The 15494-nt window shown below is 42.8% G+C and overlaps 1 protein-coding gene across 1 annotated transcript in view; it reads right to left on the minus strand.

The window, feature by feature from the left end:
• The window catches only part of LOC132896779 (neuromedin-K receptor), a 33451-nt gene that overhangs the window by 864 nt on the left and 17093 nt on the right, over positions 1 to 15494 (minus strand). The window contains exons 3-4 of the mRNA XM_060937841.1: positions 14581 to 14731; positions 377 to 573 (exon numbers count right to left, since the gene is read on the minus strand). Of these exons, the coding sequence (XP_060793824.1) occupies positions 377 to 573; positions 14581 to 14731 (348 nt within the window). The remainder of the gene's footprint in view (positions 1 to 376; positions 574 to 14580; positions 14732 to 15494) is intronic.

The raw sequence follows: 15494 nt of genomic DNA on the forward strand, positions 1-15494 counted from the left end.
TTAAAGTTAAAAATCTACCATTAATAACTGAGAACTCATTAGTGACTCATTAGTGATTGCTAAGGACCTGAATTACATAAATATGTACATGGATTTTGCAGTTCATTAGTTACTGGACTGATTTATCTAATAAACTCAGTCTTTGAAGTAACACGGTGTACATATCGTGTAATTTCAGTGTTTTCATTTTCAGTGTTTTCAGACTTTTCATTTGATATCTCAGTGATGATCAAATGTCCCCACAAGGTGCTGAATATCTGTGGGGTTTTTTTCTTTCTTTCTTTCTTTTTTTTTTTTACAAAAGCTGTAAGTTTTATTAAAACAAACTAAGCGCTGAATGGTGTGCTCTGTGTGTGTGTGTGTGTGTGAGAGAGACCTGCTGTTCAGGCAGCAATAGATGATGGGGTTGTATACGGTGGAGCTCATGGCCAGCCACAGCACAGCCAGATAAACCTGCTGGATGAATTTCCACTTGCTGACATTGTAGTAAAGACCTGCGATGATGAAATAGATGTGATACGGTAACCAGCAGAGAGCGAAGGTCACCACCACCACCACCATCATCTTCACCACCTACACACACACACCTTAAACAATAAATACAATTTACAAAAAAACTTCATCTCATTCACACATTAAAATTGCTCTGCTATTCCTGTGTGTATGTTTTATGGCATTTAATTATCCTCCAAACCCCCCACACAAAACTACTGTATGCATACGCAGATGATACTGTATGGGCACACAAAACGGTATCCACAAGCAGAAAAGCATCCTTGCTCTCTCTGCCCTCCTTACACGCTTGAAACTGCTCAACACTTACTCAAGTTACTCGTCAACTTGAATTTTCTAACTTTGGAGGTGAGTACAGTGGCTTTCACCACTCATTCTCCATCCTCGGACCCCTGCTTTGGCAGCAGAATCCTCAAGAAGATGTGAGAGAACAAAGAGGTAAAATGATGAACAGCCACCTCTACAATGCCCTTAACACAAGCATATATACTGTTTTTAGTCTCAAAATTCAAGTTGACAAGCAAGCAAATGTTGAGCAGTTTTGAGTGCATAGGGAGGGTAGAATGATTGGTCGTCACAGCACCATGCTCATGACACTGCATTTGTACATTGTTACGTACACGTACATACACACCCAAGTACACGTACATACATTTATATTTTATTTTTCTTTAATTAAGTACTGGTGCCTGCTGCGTCCTTACGCGAGCCGTTGACAGCCCCTTATTAGGGGTGGGGCTATAATTTGTATTGTAGTGATGGTGGCACCTGAGTTGGGTGTGTTGGGAATGGGGAAAATGGCGACAGTATAGAGACTGTGAGATGCATAGATAAAGTTGCTGTGCAGAAGTTATGTTGTATTGATGAATAAGTACGGTGTTGGGGTACTCTAGATTGTAGTTTCTCAGGCCTGATCAGGCTAGAAGGAGGTGAATTAGCTCAGCTCCCGGCAAGCGGGATTTTTTTGGTGTTTGTTTTCATTTTTGTCTAAGCCAGCTATCCACCTGTATAAACCACAGTGGAAGAATTGATGCTCACACGCCATTCCAGTCTCACCAACTGCACAGGCAGTATAGGGATGAGGATGTATGCACCTGGATTTTATTGAAAAGACATAAATACAAAAAACGACAAAATAAAAATTGAATAAAACCTGAACAAGAACAAAACTATGTGGGCTCTTCACACCCATGGTACACCTGATGGAATCACTGTGCCTTCAGCGAGAGAGAAGGTAAGCCTCACCTTGTTGAGGGGTCTGCCAGGATCCAGACAAGTTCAGTTTGGGTTTTGTTTTTTCCCCCCTCACACACACACACACACGGCGCGAGCCCCCCCGCCCCCCCAAAAAAAGTTTTAGTACATGGCTACTTGAAATTGTGACTTGATTGTATTGCAGATACCGAGATATGACCGATATATTTTTTAAACAATATTAATGAATAATTAAAAAAAAAAATAAACAAATCATTATGTGGGATTGAGCTGAAGAGTTTATGGTATAAATTTATATTTAATAGTAGGTCCTAGCTTAGGTTTTTTCGCTCGTGACACGAATGAAGTGAAAAGCAAGCTGGGCGAGTCCTGTTGGATTTTAACAGGGTGCGGGAACTTTGTGCATCAACATAATAACATACTGTCTTCCTGGACTGCACTGTAGACTACATGTAAAGGGTGTGAGCCATCTTTCTATGTTCATGGTATCGTTAACACGCATGTTCACAAGCCAAAATGATAAGATGCTGTAGCAGGCTTACTGTGTACACACACGTGTCAGCTGTCCGGCTACTGCTCGTATTCATTAATAGGGTATCCCTGTACTTACTATACCCTGTGTATGCACATGGTACACGTGCCATTTTGGGGGTGAGCCTCAGTTTGATTTTTATGACAGCGGCTGGATAGGTCTGTGAGAGATGTTGATTTTTATAACGGCTCTGAAGAAAATCTGCTTGAAATCCCCCGAGTCTTGAGAACTACGACTTATTATAGGACTTGTTCATATGCAACTTACACAATCATTGTATCAGCTGTACTCGAGTTGAGGGGGGATGGGGGGGATGCCATCCCCCCTGGAATAAAAAATGGTCAAAATCATCCCCCCTCTAAAACGGGCATCCCCCCTCCCTTCCCTTGAGCAATTTTATCAATAAATGTGGGCATTACTTCTATTTAACATTGGAATTAGAAATGCCATTCCACGTAGCTTTGCTGAAACTGAGCATACAATAAGCTACTGCGAGAGAGGGCACGCGCAAGCGAAGCGTTTGAGGAGGTGACATTCAGTTGGGGCTCCGTTATTTTTGATTTCATTCGGCGTCAGTGACAGCAGCGGATTGCAGCATCATGGCCAAGCAGAGTGGACAGCAAGACCTAAGCAAGTTCGGATTTAAGATAGCAAGAAAAAAAACATTTCAGGAGGTAAGTCAAGGGTTACGAATATCAGTCACACTTTCTGTGAGTCCACTATCATGCTGTAAAGTTACCGATATGTAGCCTAATTTGTGGGCGGCGGATAACAACACAGCTATCATAATGAATGTTAGTTTGGAGTCTAGCCAGCTATCAATAGCTTACTCAGGTTCATGTTAGCTTTGATTTCTTGTATAAGGCCATTAATTTAATCAGACTGGACGTTCGTTTGTTATTCTTCAGGCAACAAAAAGTGTTATTCAAGACAGGAAGGCTAAAATAAACGACACTAGCAGTTTTGAAGGCTTCATTGCCTCATTAGAGAGCCAGTCACAACATGTAAGGCAGAGCAGGATTGGTGTAGGACTCGACAAAGTGTCTGCTAAAATGCAGCTTTCTTTTTCTTCGTCATAGGCTCTTCTTCTGTCTCCTCAATGGGCCTTTTCCCCTTTCCAAAGAAACTTTCCAAAGATGCCTGCTTTTAACTCATTTTGCTAGCTTGTATCCAGTATGTATCAAAGTGCTGGTACCGTATGTATCGAAGCAAAGTATCCAAGGCAGCTCCTTGGTAACCGTCAACGTTAAGGTGTCACGTGACCTAGATAACAGCGGGAATCAACGTTACAGAAAGAATCCAATCATTTTTCAAAGCTCAAATCCTCGTTCAGATAATAAATAAATCAGAAATAACATTATAAGTACTTTTCTTTCCATTAAAATAATAACCGGTATGGACATGTATAATTTGCATTACTCATAAGAATAAACACAATAATAACAAAAAGGAAAAAAAACCCAAAAAAATGCATAATGCCTCAAACATCTTTTAGGAAGTTTAGTCTGATTTACAATTTACTGTTGCTTGTTTTAGCTTATTGGTTACCTTCCTACCTCTGTATTTAACTCAATGTTCCCAATGCTCAGCTTTTAATAAAAATTCTATTGACTTGATATGAAAAGATTCAGTTGTTCATTTACATTGCCTGCTGAGGTTTTAATAAATTATTTACCAAACGATTTAAAAGGAGCCTACCATGACTATGAAGTTACACTTCAAATTTGTCATCTGCATTTCACCCTAATATGGAGAATGTGGTAGGTATGTCAGCCAGGAGACTGACAAATATGACACATGACATCCACACTGTGCATGTTTTACAGTAAAATACCAGTGTATTATGTTTTTTTACAACAATAAAAAGGGTACACAGTGTGTACTACACACTTTATCAGCACAAAATACTGTATGTCTGGTAAATGAACAAGGTCCACAGACCTACATTGTGTGCAAACCCTCCTAAAAGCAAACCAGTTTCCCACCGACGGACCGACCGATGGGTCGACACGCGACTAAAAATTTCACCATCCCCCCGGTTTGATTTTACAACTCGACCACTGTGTATCAGTATCTCGGTCTATTAGACTCAGGAGCTCAGACTGCAGTTACTGACTTTGTATTATAGGCGTGCAACTCTTGCAGTCTTTGTTTATAGTTATCTCAGTGTTAAACTCTGTCTTAAGTGGCCATTTACATTCCCTCAGTTTACCTGGGTATATTAAAGGACCCATGGCATGGTGGTTTGTTGATGCTTTAAACGGGATCGTAGAGGCTTCCGGATGTTATATCCGCAGCCTTTCTCGAAATGAACCCTAGGAACATAGATATAGCCTCCTGGAAGAAAGCCCCATTTCAGCCCTTTTCCCAGTGCATCGTTTTGCTAATGAGAAGCATGGAGGCGAGGAAGGGTAGAGGGTGGGGGCGTGCCATGGGGGGAGGGGGAGGGGCTGCCGTCTGCCTCCCAAGCCGGCTGAGAGCGCTCCTCGTCGGGCACGGCCAGGCGGGCGAATGCCCTGGTCCGTCCGCCCTGTCTAAAAAAATGGTACAACTCGAGCCCATGGTAAAACTGGGACTTTGTCATTTTTTCCCGCCTGAGGCCCATGGTAAAACTGAGCAATGGGACTTTGTCATTTTTTTCCGCCTAAGGCCCATGGTAAAACTGCACTTCCAGGAGGGGCTGCCGTCTGCCTCCCAAGCCGGCCGAGAGCGCTCCTCGTCGGGCACGGCCAGTCCGTCCGCCCTGTCTAAAAAAATGGTACAACTCGAGCCCATGGTAAAACTGGGACTTTGTCGGGTTTTTTTCAGCCTGAGGCCCATGGTAAAACTGAGCAGTTTTACCATGGAGGAGTGGGGACTTTGCCATTTCCTCACCCCAACTCGCCCCTGGGAGAACCGCTGCCTCCACGGGCGGCCGGTGCCGCTGGAGGGCCGCCAGCGCGACCTCGGCTCCCGACAAAAGATTGGATCTAGGGCTGACTTTCAATGGATCGCAGCGATGGAGCTGCTCTGCCACTCACGACACCCCGGCCCAGAATCAGGGAAAAATACCGCGCGCTGACGTCATTAAGGTGCGACGCGAGGAAATAAAATAAATTCAACAAATGTTTGGGTTTTTACTGAACAAACAAACAAATAAAATGAACGAGTGACTTAAAAAAAAGAAGAATGTGGGTGTCTTTGTAAAAACTGTTTTGATTGGCTATTATAACAGAGGTAGCGCAGAGTACCTGGCTAACTGCAGGAAGCAGTTAGCTGCACAGCTAATGTAGCCATTGCAAATGCACCGATTTTAAAACACGGCAAAACGACTTAACAGTTATACACTTACTTGTTCGGTGTTTGTGGCTGATGCGGCAAGGATGCTTGGTACGGACCCAGGCTTCAGTGACAGTTGATGTGCAAAACCTGCCCTGTACTGTCCCAAGTTGTGGAAACATTCCTCAGGAAAATGCTTCCGACAAACATACACCATCTTAGGTAGACTCGACAGCGTATTATTGGAGTAAATAAAATTAAGCCACTGCGTCTTCAGGGGCTCTCCCGTTGGCAGTAAAAACAGACTCTTTTCTGTGTTGTCACATCCATGTACAGCGCAATTTCCATGTTTCGCTCGCTTAGGTGATGCCATGTTGTTGTGTCCTCTATGGTCTCCTCACTACAACTGGGCAGGGCAATCCATACGGTGGGTGGGAATCCAGAGGGGGGGCGTGGGGATCATCTCCCTTGCTGACGTAGTAAAGGGAAAAGCTTATCAACGCGCCGTTTTGACGCGCCATTCTCAAATGTTGGGCATAGTTTGGTTTACACATTATGAAATTTCTAGCCACTGGGGTGACTTAAGAAAGTCAGAGGAACTCATTTTAACGTTAAAAAACCTCAGAAAGTGAAAATTTCATGCCATGGGACCTTTAACTGTCTTAGATGTACATTGAATGTCCTGAGCAGGAGCTCAGATTGCTGTTGCTAAAATAGTAATAATTTATTGATATAAGGTGTTTTGTGGTCAGTGTACTACACTGTAGTGTGCCGTGTGCTAATGCATTATATGACAATGCAACTTTCATAAATATTACCATATATCAGTTGTAATTATGTTCTATGCATATACCTGCAACTCTGACAATATCATTTTCAGTGACTAATAAAATGGCCTTGAAAGTTCCTACTTTTAAAACATATTTTTGATATGGTAATTTTATTTAAGAGATTTCATTTACAACATGTTTCTGACAGCTGAAAATGCATCTCTGGGCATTTAAAAACTGCAGAGCTTCCAGGGGCCTCTGGCAGCCCCTGGACCCCCAGCCTTCCCCACTTTCTTGGATCCACCCCTGGAGGTTGATGTTTTCTTTTTGTCTTTTTCAAAAATAGCAAAGTCACTATACTGGCTACAAGACAGATGGCCACTCCTGATACAGTGTGTGTTTGTAAAAAAGGCTTTACAGGTTTATGCTGCTCTGGACACCATACAGTCATCATCTTATAATGCCGTAAAGTCTACTGTCCTAGCCGCATATGAGCTCTCTCCTGAGGTTTACAGACAATATTTTCATAGCCTAAGGAAAAAAGCAGACCAAACACACATAGAACATGCTTGAGAAAAGAAGATAGCTTTTGACGGATGGGTCCATTCTAAAAACATTGGTCATGATTATGAGAAGTTGAAATGGCTGATTCTCCTTTAAGAGTACAAAAATAGTGTCCATTGGGGTGAAAAACTACAACAGGTTGAGGACATCAGCAGAGCTACTGTTATAGCAGATGATTTTGAGCTCACCCATCAGGATACTTCAAAGGGTGCTAGCAGACCCAGTGTTTTGAAGTCCGGGGTGGGGGCTGAGAATAGTTTCCAGAAATCTTCAATGGGGGCTAAATTATCAAGATTGAAATTTCAACAATTGATCTCAGCATGATTTTCGGATGCCTCCTGGACGCCTCCCTGGGGAGGTGTTCCAGGCATGTCCCCCTGGGAGGAAGCCCCGGGGAAGACCCAGGACACGCTGGAGGGACTATGTCTCTCGGCTGGCCTGGGAACGCCTCGGTGTTCTTCCCGAGGAGCTGGCCGAGGTGTCTGGGGAAAGGGAAGTTTGGGCTTCCATGCTTAGACTGCTGCCTCCGCGACCCGGCCCCGGATAAAGCGGAAGAAGACGAGACGAGATCTCAGCATGAATAGAAGGTCTAGTGTGCTATTACTGTGGCAAAAGGAGACACAAGAAGTCAGAGTGTTCACTTTTCTTGAATAGGCATAGGGTAAAGGAGAATTCTCCGAAACCTAGCATGCTTGTGTCAGAGTGGGCCAAGAGTGGGGAGGGTCAGCTAATAGAGTGTTACATATGGGAGATGTATAAGGGTTTTCTCTCTAGTGGCACAGTTTCTGTAGATGGATTAGAATATCCAGTGGTTGTCCTGCAAGATACAGGGGCAGCTCAGTCACTGTGGGCAGTGAAAGGTGTCTCCCTTCCTCCATCTAGCTCCCTTTGTGTTTGTGCCCTAATCCAAGGGGTAAATAGTGATGCTGGGGAATTTAAGTCTATCCCTCTCACCAAGTCTATTTACAATCATCCTCAGACACACAGCTTGTGAACAGGCAAAGCAGGCAACTGCTTGGGGCCCCCTGGCCCAGGGGCCCCCCCGAGAGTCGGGGCCCAAGGGCTTATTTATTTTGTTTTTATTGTTTTTATTGTTCTTTACCATTGTATTTTTACATTTGGAATTTAAAAAACTTTGGTTTCATACATTTTTCATTGGTGTCAGATTATTTATAACACATTGGTGATGAACACTGGTCAGAAGGGCCCCCTGGAAATTTTTGCTTAGGGCCACAACAGACTCTAGAATCGCCTCTGATCATCCTTCATTACTGGAGTAGTTAACGTTGGGATGGTGGCCAACCTATCTATTCCTGAAGTCACTTTTGTGTTGGGTAATGACTTGGCAGGTGATAAGGTGTGTGTTACCTCTTTGGTCACAGAGATTCCTGTGGAGTCATCTGAAACAGAGGCGTTACAGGAACAGTTTCCTGGGACTTCCCCCGCATGTGTAGTGACTTGCTCTCAATCTCAGAGTAAACCAGAAGAGCGTAATGAGGTAGTGGAAGGAAAATTTTGAGTTAGGGATAATACTTGCAGAAATGTTCTTTGCAAAGAGCACTCCGGGTGACCAGAAGTTTAGCTGTAAAGATCTGATAGGAGAACAAAATAATGATCCTGTCATTAGTGACATCTTAACCCATGCTGGCACTCTGGAGGATTTGGCAGGTGAGGCAGTAAGGTTTTATGTTCAGAATAATGTCCTAATGAGGAAATGGAGGGATCCTGGGTGTTCTTATGCAGAGAAGTAGAGAGTTTACTCTCAGATTGTTCTCCCTCTTTGCTATAGAGAGGAGATTGTGAGACTGGCCCATGAGATTCCTACCTCAGGTCACCTGGGCATAAATAAGACCAAGACCAGGGTCATGAGACACTTTTATTGGCCTAACACGCGGAAAGATGTAGTGCCATTTTGTAACATCTATCATGCATGTCAGCTTGGAGGAAAAGCTAATCAAAGTGGAAAACCACCAGCTCCACTAATTTCGATTTCTGTTTTTGGACAGCCATTCAGTTGTGTTTTAATAGACTGTGTGGGTCCTCTACCAATGATTAAGCGAGGGCATCAGAATCTGCTGACTATAATGGATGTAACTACAAGCTTCTTGGAAGCTTTTTCCCTTCGTAATATCAGTGCACAGTCCGTTTTGGACTGCCTCTTGAAGTTCTTTACTCAGTTTGGACTTCCCAAAGAGACACAGTCAGACCAGGGCTCAAATTTTATGACTGGGGTCTTTCGGGCTGTGATGCAAGAGTTAGGAGTCAAACAGCTTATGGCTTCTATCTACCACCCACAGTCACAAGGGGCACTGAAGCGATATCATCAGACATTTAAGACCATGATTAGGTCGTATTCTATTGATCAAGCAGAGGAATGGGCTAAGAACATTCCTTTTCTATTGTTTGCTCTATGAGATTTAGTTTGTGAATTAACAGGGTTCAGTACATTTGAGTTAATATTTGGTCATGAAGTACGAGGTCCACTGAAATTGGTCAAGGAGAAATTCTTGGCACAAGATTCTGAGGTGAATGTGCTGGACTATGTGTCTGTGTTTAAAGAGCGTTTCAGAGTAGCCTGGGCCATGGTAAAGGGTCACTTACAAGTGTCTCAGAGCAGAATGAAGGATTGTTATGATCAAAAAACTATGGCCAGGTACACTGAAGTGGGAGACAGGCTGTTAGTTCTTTTGCCCACCACAGGTGAATCACTGCAGGCTCAGTTCAGTGGCCCATATGTGATCAATGAAAAGCTGAATGTAGTAATACATACTCTGGATAGGAGGAAGTCTAATCGTTTGTGTCACATGGATATACTCAAGCAGTACTATGAGTATGGCACAGATTCGGTTTCCTTTGTATGTGTCCTACACAAGGATCTGACAGAAGAAGTTGACCCAGGGGAGATGGCTCCTATGGACATTAAGCTAACAGTGTTGTATTGGCTAACTTAAACAGTTTTCTAAGTCGTCTAATATCACAGCAAGCTAGTGATGTGGTAGAACTTCTGAGGAAGTTTTCCACACTGTTTGCTGATGCGTCAGGTGTGACGCCCATACTAGTGCATGACATCGATATAGGTGATGCTTTGCCAGTCAAGCAGCATCCATATAGAGTGAATCCAGACAAACTGTCTAGGATCAGAGAAGAAATAATGTACATGCTAGAGCACATCATCATCGAGTCAAGTATGAGTGAGTGGAGCTCACCTATAGTACAGTTCCAAGGCCGGATGGTTCGCTTAGGCTTTGTGTTGATTATCGTAAAGTAAATGCCCTTACAAAATTCAACCTTGGACAGCGAAAGTACAGGCCATTTCTCAACTAGCAGTCCCACGTAATAAGAGAGAACTTATGTGATTTTGGGGTATGTGTGGGTTCTACCATGAATTTGTTCCTAATTTTGTTGCAGTGACTGCACCATTAACTCTCCTCTAATGGAGGTCTGTTAAGTTTACTTGGACAGATTTATGTCAAGTAGCATTTGAACAGCTTAAGGCCATTCGGTCCTGTGAACAGGCTTTGATCACTCTTAATTTCTCTTTGCCATTTAAATTGGCAGTCGATGCTTGCGATGTTGGGGTAGGTGCTGTACACCTGCAAGGTTATGGGGTGGATAGGCCTGTGTTGTACAGCATTTTGAGATCTATGTGTCTCATGGAGTACAAGAAGTAAAAATATACAGTGATCACAACCCACTCACTTTTTTAGAGAAATGTAGAACGAAGAATCATGATTTTTTGATGGGGCCTCATTTTACAACTCTATAATCTTGTGAAAGAGCATGTCACAGACAAAAACATTATTGTTGGCACTTTATCCAGAGCTTGAATGTTAGTTGGGAGATGAGATCGCTAATTATTTTCTTTTTTCTAAGATTAGTAATTGCTTGACTAATTAAAACATACTGAGTGTCTTACGTACATAAATATAGGAAGAGTTAAAAAATTGTTTTAGCGGGGAGGTGTTACGTACACATATATGAGTGATTCCACGCTTATGGGTACTGAAATGGGGACATGAACTTATTTTTAAAAATTCACCTAAAACCATTTCTTTTTTTACCATCAGGTCACAAAACATGTAATCTTTAATGAATGATATGTTAAAAGATAACTTTAATTTTCTGAGATGTAATAAAAACATATTTATATGCCAAAGTCAGAACGTAACAGAAGTGTTGTGGACATATATATTCTCAATTTTAACTCATCTCATCTCATTATCTCTAGCCGCTTTATCCTTCTACAGGGTCGCAGGCAAGCTGGAGCCTATCCCAGCTGACTACGGGCGAAAGGCGGGGTACACCCTGGACAAGTCGCCAGGTCATCACAGGGCTGACACATAGACACAGACAACCATTCACACCTACGGTCAATTTAGAGTCACCAGTTAACCTAACCTGCATGTCTTTGGACTGTGGGGGAAACCGGAGCACCCGGAGGAAACCCACGCGGACACGGGGAGAACATGCAAACTCCACACAGAAAGGCCCTTGCCGGCCCCGGGGCTCGAACCCAGGACCTTCTTGCTGTGAGGCGACAGCGCTAACCACTACACCACTGTGCCGCCCACTCAATTTTAACAATGTAGAATTACTTTTTGAAACATAGGAAGGTGATGTTTTAGCAAATATAATTAATAAACATGTGTAGTAGAATAAACATACACATTCTTTCAATAAGATTAACATGGTATATAGCTAGATTGTAATTAATTTGTAACAGACGCGAGATGGACAATCGTAACAGAAGTAATGTAACAGACATCATTTTGGAACTCATAGACTTGACTTTGGCATATAAATATGTTTTTATTACATCTCAGAAAATTAAAGTTATCTTTTAACATATCATTCATTAAAGATTACATGTTTTGTGACCTGATGGTAAAAAAATCAAATCAAATCAAGTTTATTTGTACAGCGCTTTTAACAATAAACATTGTCGCAAAGCAGCTTTACAGAATTTGAACGACTTAAAACATGAGCTAATGTTATCCCTAATCTATCCCCAATGAGCAAGGCTGTGGCGACGGTGGCAAGGAAAAACTCCCTCAGACGACATGAGGAAGAAACCTCGAGAGGAACCAGACTCAAAAGGGAACCCATCCTCATTTGGGCAACAACAGACAGCCTGACTATAATATTAACAGTTTTAACAGGTATAACCCTCAACTGTCCTCATGGGGCCGTCCTTCACAGGAGTGGGGCGATAAAACTCCGACCAGACACAGGGCACCAGGATGGATCAAGCAGGTCCGAGGGGCAGAAGAGGCCAGCATCTCAATCCCAGGATCAACATGTAACTCAGAGGGACAGATGGGGGGGGGGGGGGGGGGGGGGGGGGGGAAGAAAGAAATCACGTTGTTAGGTATGCCCTAAAAATGACAAGTATTAAATCTGTGTGGTAGACTCGCAGAGACGAGAGTCTTTACATCAGGCATAACACACAATGGCATGTTAATATGGTAAAATATATCATGACCTGCTCTGGCTGGATGCTTGATTGGGTGATGGGAGCACACTCCTCAGCAATGATGAGATGCAGATGGGACCCTTAGGGCTGGCCAAGACAATTCAGTTACATTTCACCGGGTCTGGGACATGCGACAGAAAGTCTGACGGCCGATTCCCTGCAGGCTACGATAGCCAGTCGAGGTCTCTACCGTCTCCACCAAAAGATTTCCTGTTGACTCCATGTAACTCAGAGGGACAGATTTGGGGTGGGACGGAGGGAAAGAAAACACAGGTGGTTAGGTATGCCCAATGTCACCTGAATAAGTAGGAACAGTATACATATTGCACCGAGTACAAGCAGGGACTCCGGCAACTAACTATGACAGCATAACTAAAATGAGAGAGCCAGAAGGTAACACAGGCATGAGGGAGCCCTGGGACATAAAGCAGCAGCCACTACGCTGTCAACAAACTCGAGTGAGCAAGCGAGTGGGGACTGACAGCATCCATACATCCCAGTTTACCAAAACGCTCTATGTCTGAGGACCCTCCAGATCTACTCCTTTACCTCATAAACACCATTAACAAAAGGCTTGACTAAACAGATATGTTTTCAGCCTAGACTTAAACGCTGAGCCTGTGTCTGATTCCCGAACATTACTTGGAAGGCTGTTCCATAACAGTGGGGCTTTGTAAGAAAAGGCTCTGCCCCCTGATGTAGCCTTCACTATACGAGGTACCAGCAGATAGCCTGCACCTTTTGATCTAAGTAGGCGTGGCGGGTCATAGAGGAGCAGAAGTTCACTCAGGTACTGTGGTGCGAGACCATTTAGTGCTTTAAAGGTCAATAGTAGTATTTTATAATCAATACGAAATTTGATTGGGAGCCAATGCAGTGTGGATAAGACAGGCGTGATGTGGTCATATTTTCTAGTTCTAGTAAGGACTCTTGCTGCTGCATTTTGAACTAACTGGAGCTTGTTTATGCACTTATTGGAACATCCATACAGTAAGGCATTACAATAATCCAACCTGGAGGTAACAAAAGCATGGACTAGTTTTTCTGCATCATGCAATGACATTAAATTTCTTATCTTTGCAATATTTCTGAGATGAAAGAAAGCTATCCGGGTGAAAAAAAAGAAATGGTTTTAGGTGAATTTTTAAAAATAAGTTCATGTCCCCATTTCAGTACCCATAAGCGTGGAATCACTCATATACATACTCAAACATACATACATTTATATTTTATTTTTCTTTAATTAAGTACTGGTGCCTGCTGCGTCATTACATGAACAGCTGATGGTCCCTCAGTAGGGGTGGGACTATCATTTTAATTGTAGTGATGGCGGCACCTGAGTTGGGTGTGGTGGGAATGGAAAAACGGTGACGGTGTAGAGGCTGTGAGATGTATACATAAAATTGTTGCACATAAATTACGTTGTATTGACGGATAAGTATGGTGTTGGGGTAAGTACAGTTTGGGGGCCATTCCAGTCCCACCAACTGCACGGGGAGTATAGGGATAAGGATGCATGAGCCTGGCTTTTATTGAAAAGAAAAAAAATTTTTAAAAAGGGACAAAATTAAACAAAACCTGAGCAGGAATAAAAATGCATGGGATCTTCATGCCCATGGTACACCTGATGGACTCACTGTGTCTTTGGAGAAGGAGAAGGCAAGCCTCACCTTGCTGAGGGGTCCGTCAGGAACCAGAGAAATTCAGTTTGAGTTTTGTTTTTTCTCTCTCTGACACACACACATACACCTTAGTTACTGCCCTACTCTCCATGTTTTGAGTATGTTGATGGTTAAGCAAGCTGGGAGGGTAGCCTGGTATGTAACAGCATGCAGAGCAAAAATGCTCTTTGTGAGGACGCTTTTCCTCTCAAATACTGTTCTACGTGCTCATATCATATGCACATGTGGTTTTTATGGGCAGGTATTTTGAGATAAATTAAATTCCCATCGTGTTTCCTCACAAGGCTACTGCATCTCATGTTCATACCAAGTGTCCAAAAATGTTGTGTGTGTGTTTGCATCTCCTCAGAAGCCTGTTCTATCTCATGTACAAATCATTTGTGTGTGTGTGCATTAAAAAGATGCCTATACCATGAGGTTTATGTCCCTCTCATAATCTGTACTATGAAGTCTAATTATTTTCAGTATAAAATGGGTGGAGCAAATCTTAGGTAATGTTTCACCCTGTGTTCCAGTATGCTGGCCTACTGTATTTCCTGTATATCACCCAAATCCTACAACACACACACATACCTTGCGCTTTGCCTGTAGCTGCTCCTGGTAATTGTCAGAAGAATTTCCTGGCATGCCGCCCCCCCACAATGTCACTCCAATCACGCTGTATGTAATCGCAATCACCACTAGGGGCAGCAGATACACCAACACAGCTACGATGATGTGGTACCTGAATCACACACACACACACACACACACACACAATTTGACCACAATGTTTTTAGTGCTCCTTATTGCCAACAGCCTCAGTCTACTGTAATGGCTGCAGATGGCCACGATTTTTAAAGACATACCTGCTATAATATAACATTTATTCATGAAATAATGCCATGATTGTATATACATGAAAAGCACACTTTTATTTTGAAACAGGAAACTGGTTGTGTTGCCACTGACATTTCTGAAGTATTGGTTAATTAAGCACAGCTATTGGTTAATTAAGCTCAGTTAATGCTAATTTAATGCTACTAACTGACCAGCTGAGGAGTTACAATGTCTCTGGAAGTTATGACTATTAGAAGCACCAGTGTCTGTTCTCACTGGATAAAACAATATTTCTGTGAACCAATGGTGATGATCCACCATGTTTGGATAACAGTGATGATCATGTTGATGTAAGAAATGTCAAAATAACAAAGTTTAAGAGTAATGTTAGTATCCTCCTGTTTGTTATGAGTCGCTAACTCTAGCAGTTCCTAGTATTTTTGTATGGCTGGGTTGGTGTTGGTTTATAGCTGGCACCAGCTTAATAAATTGATTGGGGTGGGTTTCCCGAAAGCCTCTTAAGGCCAAGAGAGTCTTAAATTACCTCTTAAGATCCACCGTTAAGCTAGCATGGTTTTCTCGAACAAGATCGTAGCTCAAGTAGTCCGTTAGTTTGCTTGGAATTTACGAGAGACCCGGACCACTTGTTCAAAACAAAGAGCGACTCG

Source organism: Neoarius graeffei, chromosome 13, assembly GCF_027579695.1.
Source record: "Neoarius graeffei isolate fNeoGra1 chromosome 13, fNeoGra1.pri, whole genome shotgun sequence".
Classification (NCBI taxonomy): domain Eukaryota; kingdom Metazoa; phylum Chordata; class Actinopteri; order Siluriformes; family Ariidae; genus Neoarius; species Neoarius graeffei.